Source organism: Triturus cristatus, chromosome 11, assembly GCF_964204655.1.
Source record: "Triturus cristatus chromosome 11, aTriCri1.1, whole genome shotgun sequence".
NCBI lineage: Eukaryota > Metazoa > Chordata > Amphibia > Caudata > Salamandridae > Triturus > Triturus cristatus.
The window spans coordinates 5,281,034-5,298,036 of NC_140594.1; the positions used below are offsets into that span (position 1 = coordinate 5,281,034).

General features: G+C 49.5%; 1 protein-coding gene across 1 annotated transcript in view; it reads left to right on the forward strand.

The window, feature by feature from the left end:
• AACS (acetoacetyl-CoA synthetase) overlaps positions 1-17,003 on the forward strand; it is a 223,106-nt gene that overhangs the window by 19,504 nt on the left and 186,599 nt on the right. The window contains exon 3 of the mRNA XM_085635188.1: positions 6,364-6,484. Within this exon, the coding sequence (XP_085491314.1) occupies positions 6,364-6,484 (121 nt within the window). The remainder of the gene's footprint in view (positions 1-6,363; positions 6,485-17,003) is intronic.

A 17,003-nucleotide genomic window follows, 5' to 3' on the forward strand; every position in this document is an offset into this window, starting at 1 on the left:
CCCAGAACCATTACTGAGGTCTCCAGGCATTCCACCTCGAGCCGTCACTGAGGTCTCCAGGCACTCCACTTCCAGAGCCATCACTGAGGTCTCCAGGCGCTCCACCTCCAGAGCCATCACTTAGGTCACCAAGCGCTCCACCTCCAGAGCCATCACTTAGGTCACCAAGCGCTCCACCTCCAGAGCCATCACTGATGTCACCAGGCGCTCCACCTCCAGAGCCAACACGGATGTCTCCAGGCACTTCACCTCCAGAGCCATCACTGAGGTCTCCATGCGCTCCACCTCCAGAGCCATCACTGAGGTCTCCATGCGCTCCACCTCCAGAGCCATCACTGAGGTCTCCAGGCACTCCACCTCCAGAGCCGTCACTGTGGTCTTCAGGCACGCCATGCCCAGAACCAACACTGAGGTCTCCAGGCAAGCCACGCCCAGAGCCATCACTGACGTGTCCAGGTGCTCCACCTCCAGAGCCGACACTGAAGTTACCAGGCACTCCACGTCCAGAGGCATCACTGAGGTCTCCAGGTGCTCCACCTCCAGAGCCGTCACTGAAGTCACCAGGCGCTCCACGTCCAGAGCCATCACTGTGGTCTCCAGGCACTCCACCTCCAGAGCCGTCACTGTGGTCTCCAGGCACTCCACGTCTAGAGCCGTAACTGAGGTCTCCAGGCGTTCCACGTCTAGAGCCATGTGAGGTCTCCAGGCGCCCCACGTCCAGAGCCGTCACTGAGATCTCCAGGCACCCCACGTCCAGAGCCGTCACTGAGGTCTCCAGGCACCCCACGTCCAGAGCCGTCACTGAGGTCTCCAAGCACTTCACGTCCAGAGCCGTCACTAAGGTCTCCAGGCACTCCACCTCCAGAGCTATCAATGTGGTCTCCAGGCGTTCTGCTTCTAGGCCCTTGACTGGCGTCACCAAGCTTTCTGCGTTGAGAGGCATCACTGGCACCTCCAGGTTAATCACCCCCAGCTCCTTCACTGGGACCTCCAGGCACTTGGCTCACAAGCTAAGGGGGGCTCCAATCTTCATGTAAGCAGAAAATTGTCCCATTTTTCTTAAGCTGTGTCTCAACTCTGGAGGCCCTCCATGTCCAGAGCCTTCACTGAGGTCTCCAGGCACTCCACGTCCAGAGCTGTCAATGTGGTCTCCAGGTCCTCCACCTCCAGAGCCATCACTGAGGTCTTCAGCCACTCCACCTCCAGAGCCTTCACGGAGTTCTCCAGGAAGTCCACCTCCAGAGCCATCACTGAGGTTACCATGCACTCCACCTCCAGAGCCATCACTGAGGTCTCCAGGTGCTCCACCTCCAGAGCCATCACTGAGGTCTCCAGGCGTTCCACGTCTAGAGCCATGTGAGGTCTCCAGGCGCCCCACATCCAGAGCCATGACTAAGGTCTCCAGGCGCCCCACGTCCAGAGCCGTCACTGAGATCTCCAGGCACCCCACGTCCAGAGCCGTCACTGAGGTCTCCAGGCACCCCACGTCCAGAGCCGTCACTGAGGTCTCCAGACACCCAACGTCCAGAGCCGTCACTGAGGTCTCCAAGCACTTCACGTCCAGAGCCGTCACTAAGGTCTCCAGGCACTCCACCTCCAGAGCTATCAATGTGGTCTCCAGGCGTTCTGCTTCTAGGCCCTTGACTGGCGTCACCAAGCTTTCTGCGTTGAGAGGCATCACTGGCACCTCCAGGTTAATCACCCCCAGCTCCTTTACTGGGACCTCCAGGCACTTGGCTCACAAGCTAAGGGGGGCTCCAATCTTCATGTAAGCAGAAAATTGTCCCATTTTTCTTAAGCTGTGTCTCAACTCTGGAGGCCCTCCATGTCCAGAGCCTTCACTGAGGTCTCCAGGCACTCCACGTCCAGAGCTGTCAATGTGGTCTCCAGGTCCTCCACCTCCAGAGCCATCACTGAGGTCTTCAGCCACTCCACCTCCAGAGCCTTCACAGAGTTCTCCAGGAAGTCCACCTCCAGAGCCATCACTGAGGATACCATGCACTCCACCTCCAGAGCCATCACTGAGGTCTCCAGGTGCTCCACCTCCAGAGCCATCACTGAGGTCTCCAGGCGCTCCACCTCCAGAGCCGTCACTGAGGTCTCCAGGAAGTCCTCCTCCAGAGTCATCACTGAGGTTACCAGGCACTCTACGTCCAGAGCTGTCACTGAGGGTTGGAGGCACTCTACATCCAGAGCTGTCACTGAGGTTTGGAGGCACTCCACGGCCAGAGCTATCACTGAGGTCTCCAGGCACTCCACGTCCAGAGCTATCACTGAGGTCTCCAGGCACTCCACGTCCAGAGCTGTCACTGAATTCACCAGGCGCTCCACCTCCAGAGCCATCACTGAGGTCTCCAGGCGCTCCACCTCCAGAGCCATCACTGAGGTCTCCAGGCGCTCCACCTCCAGAGCCATCACTGAGGTCTCCAGGCGCTCCACCTCCAGAGCCATCACTGAGGTCTCCAGGCGCTCCACCTCCAGAGCCATCACTGAGGTCTCCAGACGCTCCACCTCCAGAGCCATCACTGAGGTCTCTAGGAAGTCCACCTCCAGAGCCATCACTGAGGTTACCATGCACTCTACGTCCAGAGCCGTCACTGAGGTTTGGAGGCACTCTACATCCAGAGCTGTCACTGAGGTTTGGAGGCACTCCACGGCCAGAGCTATCACTGAGGTCTCCAGGCACTCCACGTCCAGAGCGGTCACGGAATTCACCAGGCACTCCACCTCCAGAGCTATCAATGTGGTGTCCAGGCACTCTGCTTCTAGGCCCTTGACTGGCGTCACCAAGCACTCTGCTGTGAGAGGTTTCACTGTTGCCTCCAGGTTAATCATCCCCAGCTCCTTTACTGGGACCTCCAGGCACTTGGCTCACAAGCTAAGAGGGGCTCCAGTCTTCATGTGAGCAGCAAAGTGTCCCATTTTTCATAATCTGTGTCTCAACTCACTTCTGGAAAGAAATGTTTTTTTTTTTAAACTCCAAATGTAATTATCAATCTTCTACCAGCCCTCATATATTGGATACAAAATGTAGCATACTAGTAATTATTTGCTGACCCAGATAAAAAATGTGAGTGTATGTATGGTGATCATTTTTTTAGTCCGTAAAATAAACGCATTGCTCAGCTGGTTCGACGTTTAGACTGTTGCATTAATTGGCTGCAGGCAGTCATGGCTGGCCTTTGTTACTGTTACCACAAAGTAAACTTTTTCCAGACCTTTGTACACGTGAGGGTCTGGTCTAAGTTTAGACTTGGAGCTGAGGACAGAAAACCATGCACTTTTGAGCAGAGCATCTGTGGTTAAAATACAACAGAGGGATTTCTCACCCACTGTTTCTCTACCATAAGTGACTAAGAAGATTTTATTGCACATGGATGGGAATTTCTCCATATTGATGGAGAGTCATCTATATTAGTACACCCTTGTTTATGCTCTCATTTGAAATATAACCAATGAAAGGTTGTTTTCAACGCAAGGAATTTAGGGAAATCTCCTTTTATTGCCACCAACAGTGCCTGTGGGCTGCACGTAGACCCTGAAAAGCGTTCTAAATAGGTATTGTCTGAATTTAAAGGACTGATGTTGGACTTGGCCCTCTCTGCAGGCTCAACCAAACTTTTTGCCTTCTCTCCCTTCCTATGCCGAGGCTGTTTTTGGTGGCTTGTAGGACTCTGTGCACCTTACCTTTGCCAACCACTGCTAAAGTGCTTGTGCTCTTTGCCTAATATGTGGTAGAATTGACCTACACCTGATTGGCGCACGTAATTTACTTATAAGTCCTTATTAAATGGTAATATAACACCCAGTTCCCAGGATATGTAAAGTTAATGCTATATATAGTGTCCCGGCAGCACTCCTTGTGCCATCCAATAAAGGTGCCATCGCTATATTGCCATTATTTATACAGAAATGAGATACATTATGTACAAGGATATCTTTTAATATATAGTATTTGTTTGCAATTATCTGCATATGTTTACAACCAACGATATAGTGTGGATGCCGACAAATCGAGGATTGCTGATCAGAGGATTATAAATGAATATTGTACATTCATTTTTATATTGTCTAGACTTTGAACACAAGCATGATTATTCTTTGATTTTAGATTTTATTGTGTTCTGTGCTGTATATTTATAAATTTGTACATTGTGGATATAATATGTATTTTAATTATTGCAATAAATATATATTTTTATAAAGGAGACCGTTATAATTAAGGGTCAAGGTTGCGGAGTGAGAGCACAAAAGGGAAAATGTGCTTATTTGTTCTTTGTTGACCCAATAAGGTAGCACTTTAAAAACATGTCTCTACCTGCCATTGCAGCCTGTAGTGCAGTTTTAAACTGCCAATTCAACCTGGCTAAATAAACCTTTTGTCAGACGTAAACCTTCCATTTTAATACATATGTCAACCTAAGGAAGAACCTAAGGGCCAAGAGGGCAGAGTGCATTGTATTTAAAAAGTAGGACATATGGCCTTAAGTTTGACATGTCTTGGTAATGAAATACTCCTACAGTTGTTTTTCACTACTGTAAGGCCTATCCCTCCAATTGGATAAAAAAGTGATAACTTTTGATTGGGAGGAGTTACAGATGTCAAGTTTGGACTCAATGTAATTGTAATTTAAAATCCCTTTTAAGGGTATAGTCGGAGTTTAAGTACTAAATCTGAAAATGCTACTTTAAGTTGGAATTTTTTTGTCCTAACCATTTGGTGTTCGCTGCCACTGTCCTGGGTCACGTGACTGTGAATGGCTGGCTCTGCTGTTGGCCTTTGCGTATTCCTACCAAATTGTGTTATCCTCGAACCGAACAACGTCCTCACTTTGCACTCCAATAATTTCTGTCAAGATTATTCTCTTTTTTTCTTTTGAAGGTAAAAAATCGGTAATCAAGTCTTTTGATGTTTTAGGACAATGTCCTCTGATGAAGGCCTAGTTCCGAAATGCATTGGGATTCCTAATATATACATTGGAAATTTTTCAATCATTGTGTGAATATTCAACTTTATGAATAATTTCGAATAAAAGAAGATTCACATCTAAAGAATTTGTGAGAGTAATTTTTTTAGGAGGACTAACCTAGTGCCTGTATCCGCCGGTGCTCCATCGCGGTCTAGCCTGAACTTGTGACATTTCCCTCTGTCTAGCATGACCAGATGACCGCGAGTGGTGCTTTGTTCTTTTAGGTGCTATACCTTCCTAAACCTGTGAAATTCAGTATCTCAGTTTCTATTGATTGGGTTTTTGTTGTTTTGGTGTCATTTTATATCTTTAAATTAATTTATCCTATTTTTCTACATTGTTTTGGGATCTTGTGTTGTATTTTCACTTTCTTACTGTTTGAAGTGCTGCGTAAATACTTCACACTTTGCCTCCAAATTAAACTTGACTGCTTTGTGCCAAGCGACTAGTGGGTTAAGCACAGGTTTAATTAGTGACTATTGTGTTTCACCCTGACTATGACTGTGGGTTGTTGCTTGAGTAGGGTTTCCTCCCCCCTCAACCAATAAGCTAGTTTCTTACAACTTGATATTAGTCCCATTATTTTCATTATTTGTCCTCTTTGTTCCTCTGATGACAGTCGTCTGCTAATGGCCGCTCCTGGCTCTTTTCTACCCCTCTTGTTCAGCTGCGCCATCATGGCACTCGCTTATGTGCCAGTGGGTCCACCTAGACATGGTGCTCCTGCTGCTGCTCCTGGAGTCTGTAGTTGTCATGAGTGCTGATATGAGAGTGTGGTAGACCCCGCCATCTATTCTGCACTCCTAGGTTGCTCCTTTGGGGTGGGGTCAGTTTCCTCCCAGTCGCTTCTCCCTCTGTCTCTTTCTCTCTGACTCTCGCACGCTCTCTCTCTTTCTCTCTGACTCTCGCACACACTCTCTCTCTCTCTCTCTCTCTCTCTCTCTCTCTTTCTCTCTGACTCTCTCTCTCTCTCTCTCTCTCTCTCTCTCTCTCTCTCTCTCTCTCTCTCTCTCTCTCTCTCTCTCTCTCTCTCTCTCTCTCTCTCTCTCTCTCTCATCACTCCCTTCTCCTCTCTCTGTCTCTTTTAATCCTCCTCTTGCTCCCCCTTCTCTTCCTGTTTCTCATCTCTGTCTCTCTGTCTCTCTCTGTCTCTCTCTCTTTCTCTCTCCTCTGCCTCTCTTCTCTCCCATGCCTTTTTCTTCTCATCTCTCTCCTTTTTCCTGCTTCTACTCCTCCCCTCCCCTTCTCTCTCCATTTTTCTCCCACTCCTCCTCCTCTTTTTCTATTCTTGTCTTCCCTCTTCTCCCTCCCTTCTTTCTCCCTTCCTCTGTCTCTTCCTCCTCTCACTTGCACCCACTCCCATCATGTTAATACTTCGATGTTACCCCTGTAGGTCATTGACCGGACCCTGGGCATCGCGGATGTTCCAGAATGGTTCAAAGGCAGCCGCCTTAACTATGCTGAAAACCTCCTGAAGCACAAGGAAAATGACAAGATTGCCCTCTATGCTACCAGTAAGTTTTTACCATAATTTCGCAAGTATTTTTGTTGAAATGTAGACACGTTGCAAAGAAGGACGTCTTGTGCTTCTGGACCCATGTATACTACTACTGCTGCTTGTTGTTTATTCATTCAGCCATTTGCCCAAATGCTCTCTCTCTCTCTCCCTCTTTTAAAAAAAAAACTGTTTATTGATCAAAAGGAAGATGAAAAAGAGCAGTACAGCAGTGCATCTAGGTCACATTATACATATATGTGCCATGGGTTGGCCGGCATTCAGGCAATCACATTACAGGTCTCCATTTAAAATCACATTATCAGTATCCGGCTCGTCAACAAGTTTAAGTCGTTCACGCCGTAGTTCAATTGTCGGAGACAGGCATATGTACCCCCTGTATCTGTTCCACCCACCCCACTTGGCGATCCCATTTTCTGGGGCATCCCCTGTATTTTAAGACATTTTTTTTCGGCCACCATTGCTCTATCCATATCTACTGCCCAGTCACGGACCTTAGGAATTAAACCCCCCATTTCTCTGCAATGTTAGGTTTTGGAATGGCCCACCCCAATGAGGCCCATGCTTTCTCAGTTTGTGTAAGGTCTGTGGCATCCCAGACGCTTAGTAGGCAAACCTGTGGGGAGGCTTTCCCCTCTCTCTCTTTTGACTCAGTTTTAGCATCATCCTACTACGCCCCTAGGAGAATCCAGTGGAGTGATATTTAAAAGGCAAGAACTACATGGTTAGGAGTAAACTAATACATCTTTAATCCGTACCTTAATAAAGCAGCCCTTGTGTCGATGTTCGTGAACTGTGGAGCCTTCCTTTGGGTGTGATGGTTGTGCGTTGATAGCTTTTCTGCGATGCTTACTCCATCTTGGACCTGTATATGGTCTTTGTTCTATATATCTCTTCTTTCGTTATATTGCACACTTTCTTTCTTTCTGTCTTAACCATTTCCCTTTTCCACCTCTCTGTTTCTGCTTCTCCAGCTCTTCTGTCTAACTCATATAACGCCCCTCTATTTCTAGTTCTTTTCTCTCCCAATCTTTTTTCTCTTTTCTTTCTCTCTTCACTTTCTCCTCCCTCTTTTCCTTTCCCCTCTTATTCTCTTCCTTTCCTACACCTTATTTGTCCTCCTTTCTATCTCTCCATTCATTCTCCGTTTCTCCTCATCATGCTTTTTGTTGCTCTTCCTTGAGCCCACCCTTCGTACAGCCTGCAGTCTCAGCTGTGGCTTGGCTCTTGTTGTCAAGTTGTGGGCAGCGGGACCGACCGCTTCTGGTGGGCCCTCGACTCCTTCAGGCTCTGCCCTAGTCTCGAAGACCACAGTAACCAAGTCTGTGTCTCAAGTTGGCAGAGTGAAGAGCGATCAAAGGTTGAAACGCCACGTATTAAAAAAATATTTTTTTTTCACAGAAGGTACAATACTAAAATTGGAAAGGTTACAAAAATGAGTTTTTGGATATTCATCAGTACACTTTTTCATAGGTAAGTATGATATATGTTGGTAAACACACACCGCACGAGTGTTTGCTTTAATTATTTTATGCAGTAAAAACGTTTAATTTTATTAAATACATAGCCCAAGATATTTTGTCTTTAGGTTCAAAAATATACAATACTTCAAATCAAGTGAAATGTGTTGGGGATTCTGTGCAGAATACGTATGACCTCAAAACGTGCAGTAAGGGAGGAGCTTACACTAACGATGACATATTGGTATTAAGCTCCTCCTAAAATGCATGCGTAAGAGTCCTGCTTATCCAGCACCTTCTGGTGGGGCTGTGGGCGCACTTACTTTGGTAGCGCCCTGTGGGTTACGGTCCTATTGGTCGGGCAGTGGACAACATGTTTGCTGTGGGTTTCCTAGGATCTCAGCCTACACATTGCAGGGTGTAGCTATTGCACAGTCTTCCTTGCTGTTCTCCCAGAGGGACCGACGAATGTTAGTGATACATGCAGCAAGGATAGACTGCCCACATGGCCCTGTGGGGAAGGAACATTCACCAGAATTTAGGGAAAGGATGTACAGACTTTGGGACCTATTGAGAATTGAGAGCATCTCTCTGGAACAAGAACAGAGGTGTGAGGACTTCTAAGAGAGATCAGTGCCGTCCCTGACATACCGAAGAGCTTTTGGACCTTACCTGTCCTGGTTCTCTCTGGGTACTCCCCAATATTCCCCAATGCTGAACAGGCTCAGGACTAGTTGGGGCCAAAGTGACATACCAGGTAGCGAGACTGAGCCATCGCATCTGTATGGAGGCATGAATCCTGAGTGGACTAAAACTGAAGATAGGCAAGCTGGTGACAGAGGGGGAGGGGGTCATGGGTGTGGAAAATAAGGCGTGTTGTTGATTGAGTGAAGCTTTTGTTTCTTTGCTGAGAAGAAAGAATGATGTACAACTAAAGGAATTGGAGAAGAGCTTGACAAGTTAGCCTGCGGAGGGGTGTAGAAGAAGGCACGTTGTGAAGTTCTAAGAGTAATTAATCTTAAGAGAGAACAAGTAGCAGAGCTGGAGACAGATTGGAGATGGTAAAGCACTTGGGCAGGAAAACCATTAGTCCAGTCAATAAAATGGATGAGTCGGTCTAAGAGCTTGAGCTGCCTGAAAATATAATCGGTTATGTAACTGTAAACTTTAGGAACAAGCAGCTACAATATTTTGATGGGGAATAAGGAGAGCAGATGTAGAGGATGGGTAAGTCACGGACAGCGAATGAATGTGGAACAAAAGAGAAGGAAAAAGAGCAGATGTAGGTCAGAAACAGATGTGAGGAGAGTATTTCTACATGGGAGTTGCAGTGGATGGAATGAGAAGTCAACCACAACTGAATGGCAGCCACAGGAATAAATCCTATTGTGGGGCTGCAGGGAGAGTAAGAGATGAACTGGAGTCATCCACATTGAAATGACAGTAGCAGTGCTAGGATGGTTTCGTAGTGCCTTAGAGTGGTGCAAGGTAATAGTGCCACTGAGCACAGGACAGAATCTCGAGGTGCATTGTGACGAAGGGGAGAAGATTCAACAGCGCAGTGAAACTAATAGATACTTCTAAAGAGGGAGGACGAAATCCAGGACACCGCAGGGCTTTTGATTGCATCAGAGAAAAGAGACCAGAAACCATTTGTCCTGATCAATTAATCTACGACTAGGTCATTGAGGACGTCTGAAAGGGCTGGAATACTCCAATTGTATGACTAGATGTGTCCGAGATGCTGGGCACATGTCTAGATGTGTCCGAGAAGCTGGATGCATGTCAAGATGCATCCGAGATGCTTGGTGCATGTCGAGATGCATCCGAGATGCTGGGTGCATGTAGAGATGCGTCCGAGATGCTGGGTGTATCTCTAGATGCGTCGTCTAGATCTGTCTGAGATGCTGGGTGTATGTCTAGATCTCTCTGAGGTGCTGGGTGTATGTCTAGATCTGTCTGAGATGCTGGGTGTATCTCTAGATGCGTCCAAGATGCTGGGTGTATCTCTAGATGCGTTTGAGATGCTGGGTGTATCTCTAGATGCGTACGAGATGCTGGGTGTTTCTCTGGATGAGTCCTAGATGCTGGGTGTATGTTCTGATGCGTCCGAGATGCTGTGTGCATATCCAGATGTGTCCGAGATGCTGGGTGTATCTCTAGATGCGTCCGAGATGCTGGGTGTATGTCTAGATGCGTCCGAGATGCTGGTTGTATTTCTGGATGTGTCGGAGATGCTGGGTGTCTGGATGTGTCCGAGATGCTGGGTGTATCTCGAGATGCGTCCAAGACGCTGGGTGTTTGTCCATATCCGTCCGAGATGCTGGGTGAATGTCTAGACGCGTCCAACATTTTGGACATCTGTTTAGATGCGTCTGAGATGCGGGGTGTATCTCTAGATGCGTCCGGGGTGCTGGGTGTATCTCTAGATTCGTCCGAGTACGCCTGAGATGCTGGGTGTATCTCTAGAGTAATCTGAGATGCAGGGTGTGTATCCAGATGCTTCCAAGATGCTGGGTGTTTCTCTAGGTGCGTCCAAGATGCTGGGTGTATCTCTAGATGCGTCCGAGTGCTTCTGAGATGCTTGGTGTATCTCTAGAGTAATCTGAGATGCTTGGTGTATGTCTAGATGCGTCCGAGACGCTGGGTGTATCTGTTGATGCTTCCGAGTGCTTCTGAGATGCTGGGTGTATCTCTAAAGCAATCCGAGATGCAGGGTGTATGGCTAGATGCGTCCGAGACGCTGGGAGTATCTGTTGATGCGTCCGAGATGCTGGGTGTATGTCTAGACGCGTCTGAGACGCTGGGTGTATGTCTGGACACTTTGGAGAAGCTGGGTGTATGTCTAGATGCGTCCGAGATGCTGGGTGATGCTGGGTGTATGTCTAGATGCGTCCGAGATGCTGGGTGTATGTCTAGATGCGTCCGAGATGCTGGGTGTATGTCTAGAGGCTGCCGAGATGCTGGGTGTATGTCTAGACGCGTCCGAGATGCTGGGTGTATGTCTAGACGCGTCCGAGATGCTGGGTGTATGTCTAGACGCATCCGAGATGCTGGGTGTATGTCTAGACGCGTCCGAGATGCTGGGTGTATGTCCATATCCGTCCGAGATGCTGGGTGTATGTCCATATCCGTCCGAAATGCTGGGTGTATGTCTAGATGCGTCCGAGATGCTGGGTGTATGTCTAGATGCGTCCGAGATGCTGGGTGTATGTCTAGACGCGTCCGAGATGCTGGGTGTATGTCTAGACGCGTCCGAGATGCTGGGTATATGTCTAGACGCGTCCGAGATGCTGGGTGTATGTCTATCCGCGTCCAAGATGCTGGGTGTATGTCTAGATACGTCAGAGATGCTGGGTGTATGTCTAGACGCGTCCGAGATGCTGGGTGTATGTCTAGATGAGTCTGAGATGCTGGGTGTATGTCTAGATGCTTCCGAGATGCTGGGAGTATCTTTAGATGCTTCCTAGATGTTGGGTGTATGTCTAGATTGGTCACAGCTGCTGGGTGTATGTCTAGATGCGTCCGAGATGCTGGGTGTATGTCTAGATGCGTCCGAGTGCTTCTGAGATGCTTGGTGTATCTCTAGAGTAATCTGAGATGCTTGGTGTATGTCTAGATCCGTCTAAGATGCTGGGTGTATCTCTAGAGCAATCCGAGATACAGGGTGTATGTCTAGATGCGTCCGAGATGCTGGGTGTATGTCTAGATGTGTCCGAGATGCTGGGTGTATGTCTAGACGCGTCCGAGATGCTGGGTGTATGTCTAGACGCGTCCGAGATGCTGGGTGTATGTCCATATCCGTCCGAGATGCTGGGTGTATGTCTAGATGTGTCCGAGATGCTGGGTGTATGTCTAGACGCGTCCGAGATGCTGGGTGTATGTCTAGACGCGTCCGAGATGCTGGGTGTATGTCTAGACGCGTCCGAGATGCTGGGTGTATGTCTAGATGAGTCTGAGATGCTGGGTGTATGTCTAGATGCTTCCGAGATGCTGGGAGTATCTTTAGATGCGTCCTAGATGTTGGGTGTATGTCTAGATGCGTCCGAGATGCTGGGTGTATGTCTAGATGCGTCCGAGATGCTGGGTGTATGTCTAGACGCGTCCGAGATGCTGGGTGTATGTCTAGACGCGTCCGAGATGCTGGGTGTATGTCTAGACGCGTCAGAGATGCTGGGTGTATGTCTAGACGCGTCTGAGATGCTGGGTGTATGTCTAGACGCGTCTGAGATGCTGGGTGTATGTCTAGACGCGTCTGAGATGCTGGGTGTATGTCTAGATGAGTCTGAGATGCTGGGTGTATGTCTAGACGCATCCGAGATGCTGGGTGTATGTCTAGACGCGTCCGAGATGCTGGGTGTATGTCTAGACGCATCCGAGATGCTGGGTGTATGTCTAGATGAGTCTGAGATGCTGGGTGTATGTCTAGACGCGTCCGAGATGCTGGGTATATGTCTAGACGCGTCCGAGATGCTGGGTGTATGTCTATCCGCGTCCAAGATGCTGGGTGTATGTCTAGATACGTCAGAGATGCTGGGTGTATGTCTAGACGCGTCCGAGATGCTGGGTGTATGTCTAGATGAGTCTGAGATGCTGGGTGTATGTCTAGATGCTTCCGAGATGCTGGGAGTATCTTTAGATGCTTCCTAGATGTTGGGTGTATGTCTAGATTGGTCACAGCTGCTGGGTGTATGTCTAGATGCGTCCGAGATGCTGGGTGTATGTCTAGATGCGTCCGAGTGCTTCTGAGATGCTTGGTGTATCTCTAGAGTAATCTGAGATGCTTGGTGTATGTCTAGATCCGTCTAAGATGCTGGGTGTATCTCTAGAGCAATCCGAGATACAGGGTGTATGTCTAGATGCGTCCGAGATGCTGGGTGTATGTCTAGATGTGTCCGAGATGCTGGGTGTATGTCTAGACGCGTCCGAGATGCTGGGTGTATGTCTAGACGCGTCCGAGATGCTGGGTGTATGTCCATATCCGTCCGAGATGCTGGGTGTATGTCTAGATGTGTCCGAGATGCTGGGTGTATGTCTAGACGCGTCCGAGATGCTGGGTGTATGTCTAGACGCGTCCGAGATGCTGGGTGTATGTCTAGATGAGTCTGAGATGCTGGGTGTTAGAAAAGGTAGACGGACCGGGAGGGTCGGCCGGGGTCAGGAGGAGAGGTCTCCGGGGAGAGCCGTCTCCCGTGATCGTACAGACAAGTAACTTCCCCCCCCACAGACAGATATCACCCACGGATAAGGTTCAGTGTTCTTTATAAGCACTTATTTAAGGTACGGTGAAATGGTACAAGGAGGTCTGGACTCAGGGGTCCCCTCGATTATAGTCTCGCAAGGTAGGGAAGGGGGTAGCGGGACAGTCTATTTACCACTCAGGTAGTTCGGATGAGATGATGATGAGCTCACAATCCTCGAGCTTGGTGGTACGGGCCGCGGCAGCGCCAGCAGGTCCCGGTGTGGATGGTCGATACAACGGGCCGCGGCAGCGCCAGCAGGTCCCCGGAAGATATACGGTCCGCGGCAGCGCCAGCAGGTCCCGGTGAGGATGGTCGTTACAACGGGCCGCGGCAGCGCCAGCAGGTCCCAGGAAGATGACTGTTGCAGGAGGCCGCGGCAGCGCCAGCAGGCAGGACGATGGTTCACAAGAGCGGGCTACGGCAGCGCCAGTAGACCGTCAAGGTTGAGTTCACTCGGTGTCTCTCGACTCCAGGATACAACTGCCTTCCTGCTCCGGAGCTGCCCCAGTTATAGGGCTGGTGCCCTTTGATGTCCGGACCCTCGCACTTGGAGGTCGGAGGGTCCGGGATGAAGGCGTCCAGACACCCAGCAGGGGGTGGAGCCAGTGCCTGGGGGAGCTGGGGGCGATCGGCACCTGGCGGGGGAGAGCCCTTGACACTTCGTTCTCCCATTGACCTGCCAAGTGGTCCGCTCACCCCCTGGGTGGATGGTGGTGCCGGGATGTCGGGGCCGGCCAGGCCCGGGGTTAGGGTCGAGGGGAGGCCAGGCGGCCGCGTGGTGCAGGGCCCAAGATGGCGGCTTGACCCGGCCGGGGAAGCCGGTGGGGCTGGACCCCGTGATGAGTAAGGGTCCGAGGGCAAAGGGTCCGTCGGGAGACGGAGTACAGGTGCTTGTCGCGGGGTTATGCCAGGTGGGCCGGAGTCCGGGCCCTGTCGAGCGGGGAGGGAGCAAGCCGTCTGTGAGGCCTGTCCAACACTGGGTGTATGTCTAGATGCTTCCGAGATGCTGGGAGTATCTTTAGATGCGTCCTAGATGTTGGGTGTATGTCTAGATGCGTCCGAGATGCTGGGTGTATGTCTAGATGCGTCCGAGATGCTGGGTGTATCTCTAGATGCGTTTGAGATGCTGGGTGTATCTCTAGATGCGTACGAGATGCTGGGTGTTTCTCTGGATGAGTCCTAGATGCTGGGTGTATGTTCTGATGCGTCCGAGATGCTGGGTGTATATCCAGATCTGTCCGAGATGCTGGGAGTATCTTTAAATGCGTCCGAGATGCTGGGTGTATGTCCAGGTGCGTCCGCGATGCTGGGTGTATCTCTAGATGCGTCCGAGATGCTGGGTGTATCTCTAGATGCGTCCGAGATGCTGGGTGTATGTCCAGGTGCGTCCGCGATGCTAGGTGTATCTCTAGATGCGTCCGAGTTGCTGGGGGTATCTCTAGATGCGTCCGAGATGCTGGGTGTATATCCAGATCTGTCCGAGATGCTGGTAGTATCTTTAAATGCATCCGAGATGCTGAGTGTATGTTTACGTGCGTCCGGGATGCTGGCTGTATGTCTAGGTGCGTCCGAGATGCTGGGTGCATCTTTAGAGGTTGGGTACTCACAAACATTTTCCCGGGGGTTGCAAAGTCTGGACTATGGTGTGACAGAGGGCCGCACTTATGCCAGTGGGAGTGTGTAAAGTGGGTGTAGGGTAAGCAAAGCATGTACATCTAGTGGCTGTCTTTAAAAATGAAGCTGTTCCTAAAGTTAAGGGCCTAGTTACTTCCTTTTCCTAACTGCAATTAACCTTTAAGTAAGTGTTTGCTTTTTTTTTTCCCTTTTTTTTCATGTTATTGCTGAATCGAGTAAACGGCAGCTCCGTGCTGCTGCTGCCCAGGGGGCCGCCTGTAAAGGTCAGGAGGGCGGCATCAGTATTCATGAGGCTGTTGCAATTTGCGACCCCATTGGGAATGGCTGGCACCCTCAGGGATGGTGGTTGCTGTGGTCAGCAGTCCACCATGTCTGGAACTTCTTTTAAATAAGCATTTTTTTTTAAAGCATTTCGTTGTCCTTCAAGGAAAACTGGATGCATTTAAAAAGTAAAAATGAAACATTTCAGTTAAATTTTTTAAGGGTAGGCAGTGGTCCTTGCTCTTAAAAAATATTTGCGCATTTGTGGGACCCCTTCTTGTTTGCAAGTGGGTTTACCACCCTTCTGTGAAGGGTGGTAAACTGCGAGTGTTTGACATTCATACATAGGTTTTGGAGTTGCTATTAGGAAGGGACGCCTTTTGCACACCCCTTCCTAATAGCTTGTCGCTAACCCTATTTTGCGAGTCGTTAATTGATTAGCGACTCACAAAATAGAGTTGGTACCATGGGCTGAAACTGCAAAAACACGGTGTGAGAAGTTGGCCTGGTATATGATGTTCACTAGTTAAAGTGACCACCTTGTACCATGCCAAGCAACCCTTATGGTGTGGTTGTAAGTCAACCTTTTCGGACTAGCTGCCCTAGTGGTAGCGTAGGCTAAGCAGTCTTTGAGGCTAAACTCGTTTAAGCGTGTTAAGCAAGCTGTTTTACCATATGTAACCCCCCTTTATACGAATGAAAGGACACCACACAGATAAATATTCAAAATATATATGTATTTATTACTCAAAGTATCCCCTAGACTCTTTATGAGCACAGGAGCACAAATCGTTAAACAAGAAAGTATCACAATATACAGAAGTTGCACGTTATATGGATGGGCCCTGGTGGCCACTCAAACCATATACTAAAATAGTGGTATAAGTACCACGACTAGGAAAGGGAAAAGGCCTAGGGCCTCTAGAATCGCTGGGCCTACAAGGAGCTAACTTCAGTTAGTGACCAGGAGGTCCACGGGTCGCGTGTGCAGTGAGGAAAGTTGCACGTGGGCTCCCATAGGTTTTCAATGGGTGCGTAAAAGTTCAAAAGTTACTGCTAAAAGGGTCTTCTGGTTGAACTACGAAATCAAGACTTCAGATCAAGACATTAGAGATGTTACTCTACACTTGTGCACCGGAGTGCCAGCTTTACCTCACCCACAGGAAGCGGGTGCATAGGTCTCGAAGTGCGTCGGGTTTCGTTTCTCTGTTCAATGGAGCCTGACGACAAAGATGCTGCAGGCGGCCGGTCCAGAAGAGATGCGGTGGATCCAAGGGTGGATCAGAGTTGTAGAAGACCTTTAAGCAGAGGGGACAGTGTTCACAGTCACTAGTCAGTGACCGGCGTGGCACCAGGTGGGTACCAGGCGATGTCGGGTGCAAACAGGTGAAGAGGTGTAGCTTGTTTCCGCAGCCACGTGGTCCCTGAAGGTCGACTACGTCCAGGAGTCGGTTCACGAGCTGTCCCACGCAGGCTCTCGCTGTCGGCGGTGTCGGCGACTCAAAGGAAGCAAACAAGCCTTGGCAAAAGCAGAAGTCGCAGGAATTGAAGAAAGCTGTTTACTCTAACCAGCAAGGTCAGAGGGGCTGCTCCTTTGGAGGGAAGCAGGGGCCAGTCTGGAGCAACCAGACCAGCATCGTAGTTTTCAAAGTTGGTAGCCAAGATGGCCACTAGCCAACGGGCCAGGGTCCGGTTAGGCGCGTCGAGTTGCAAAGTGCAGAGGGGCCCCACGCAGATCGTGGAGATGCTGGAGGGCTCACCTTTGGTGCAGATGCTGCTCGGATGTTGGGCTTCTCAGGACCCAAAGCACAACTTGGAGGGAGCCTCTGTTGTCGCGCTTGCAGCTTGTCGAGTGTCTTCCAAGATGGCTGGCTCCACGTGTCTCGGTGCCTCCACGGGTTCCTTCTTTGCAGGGACT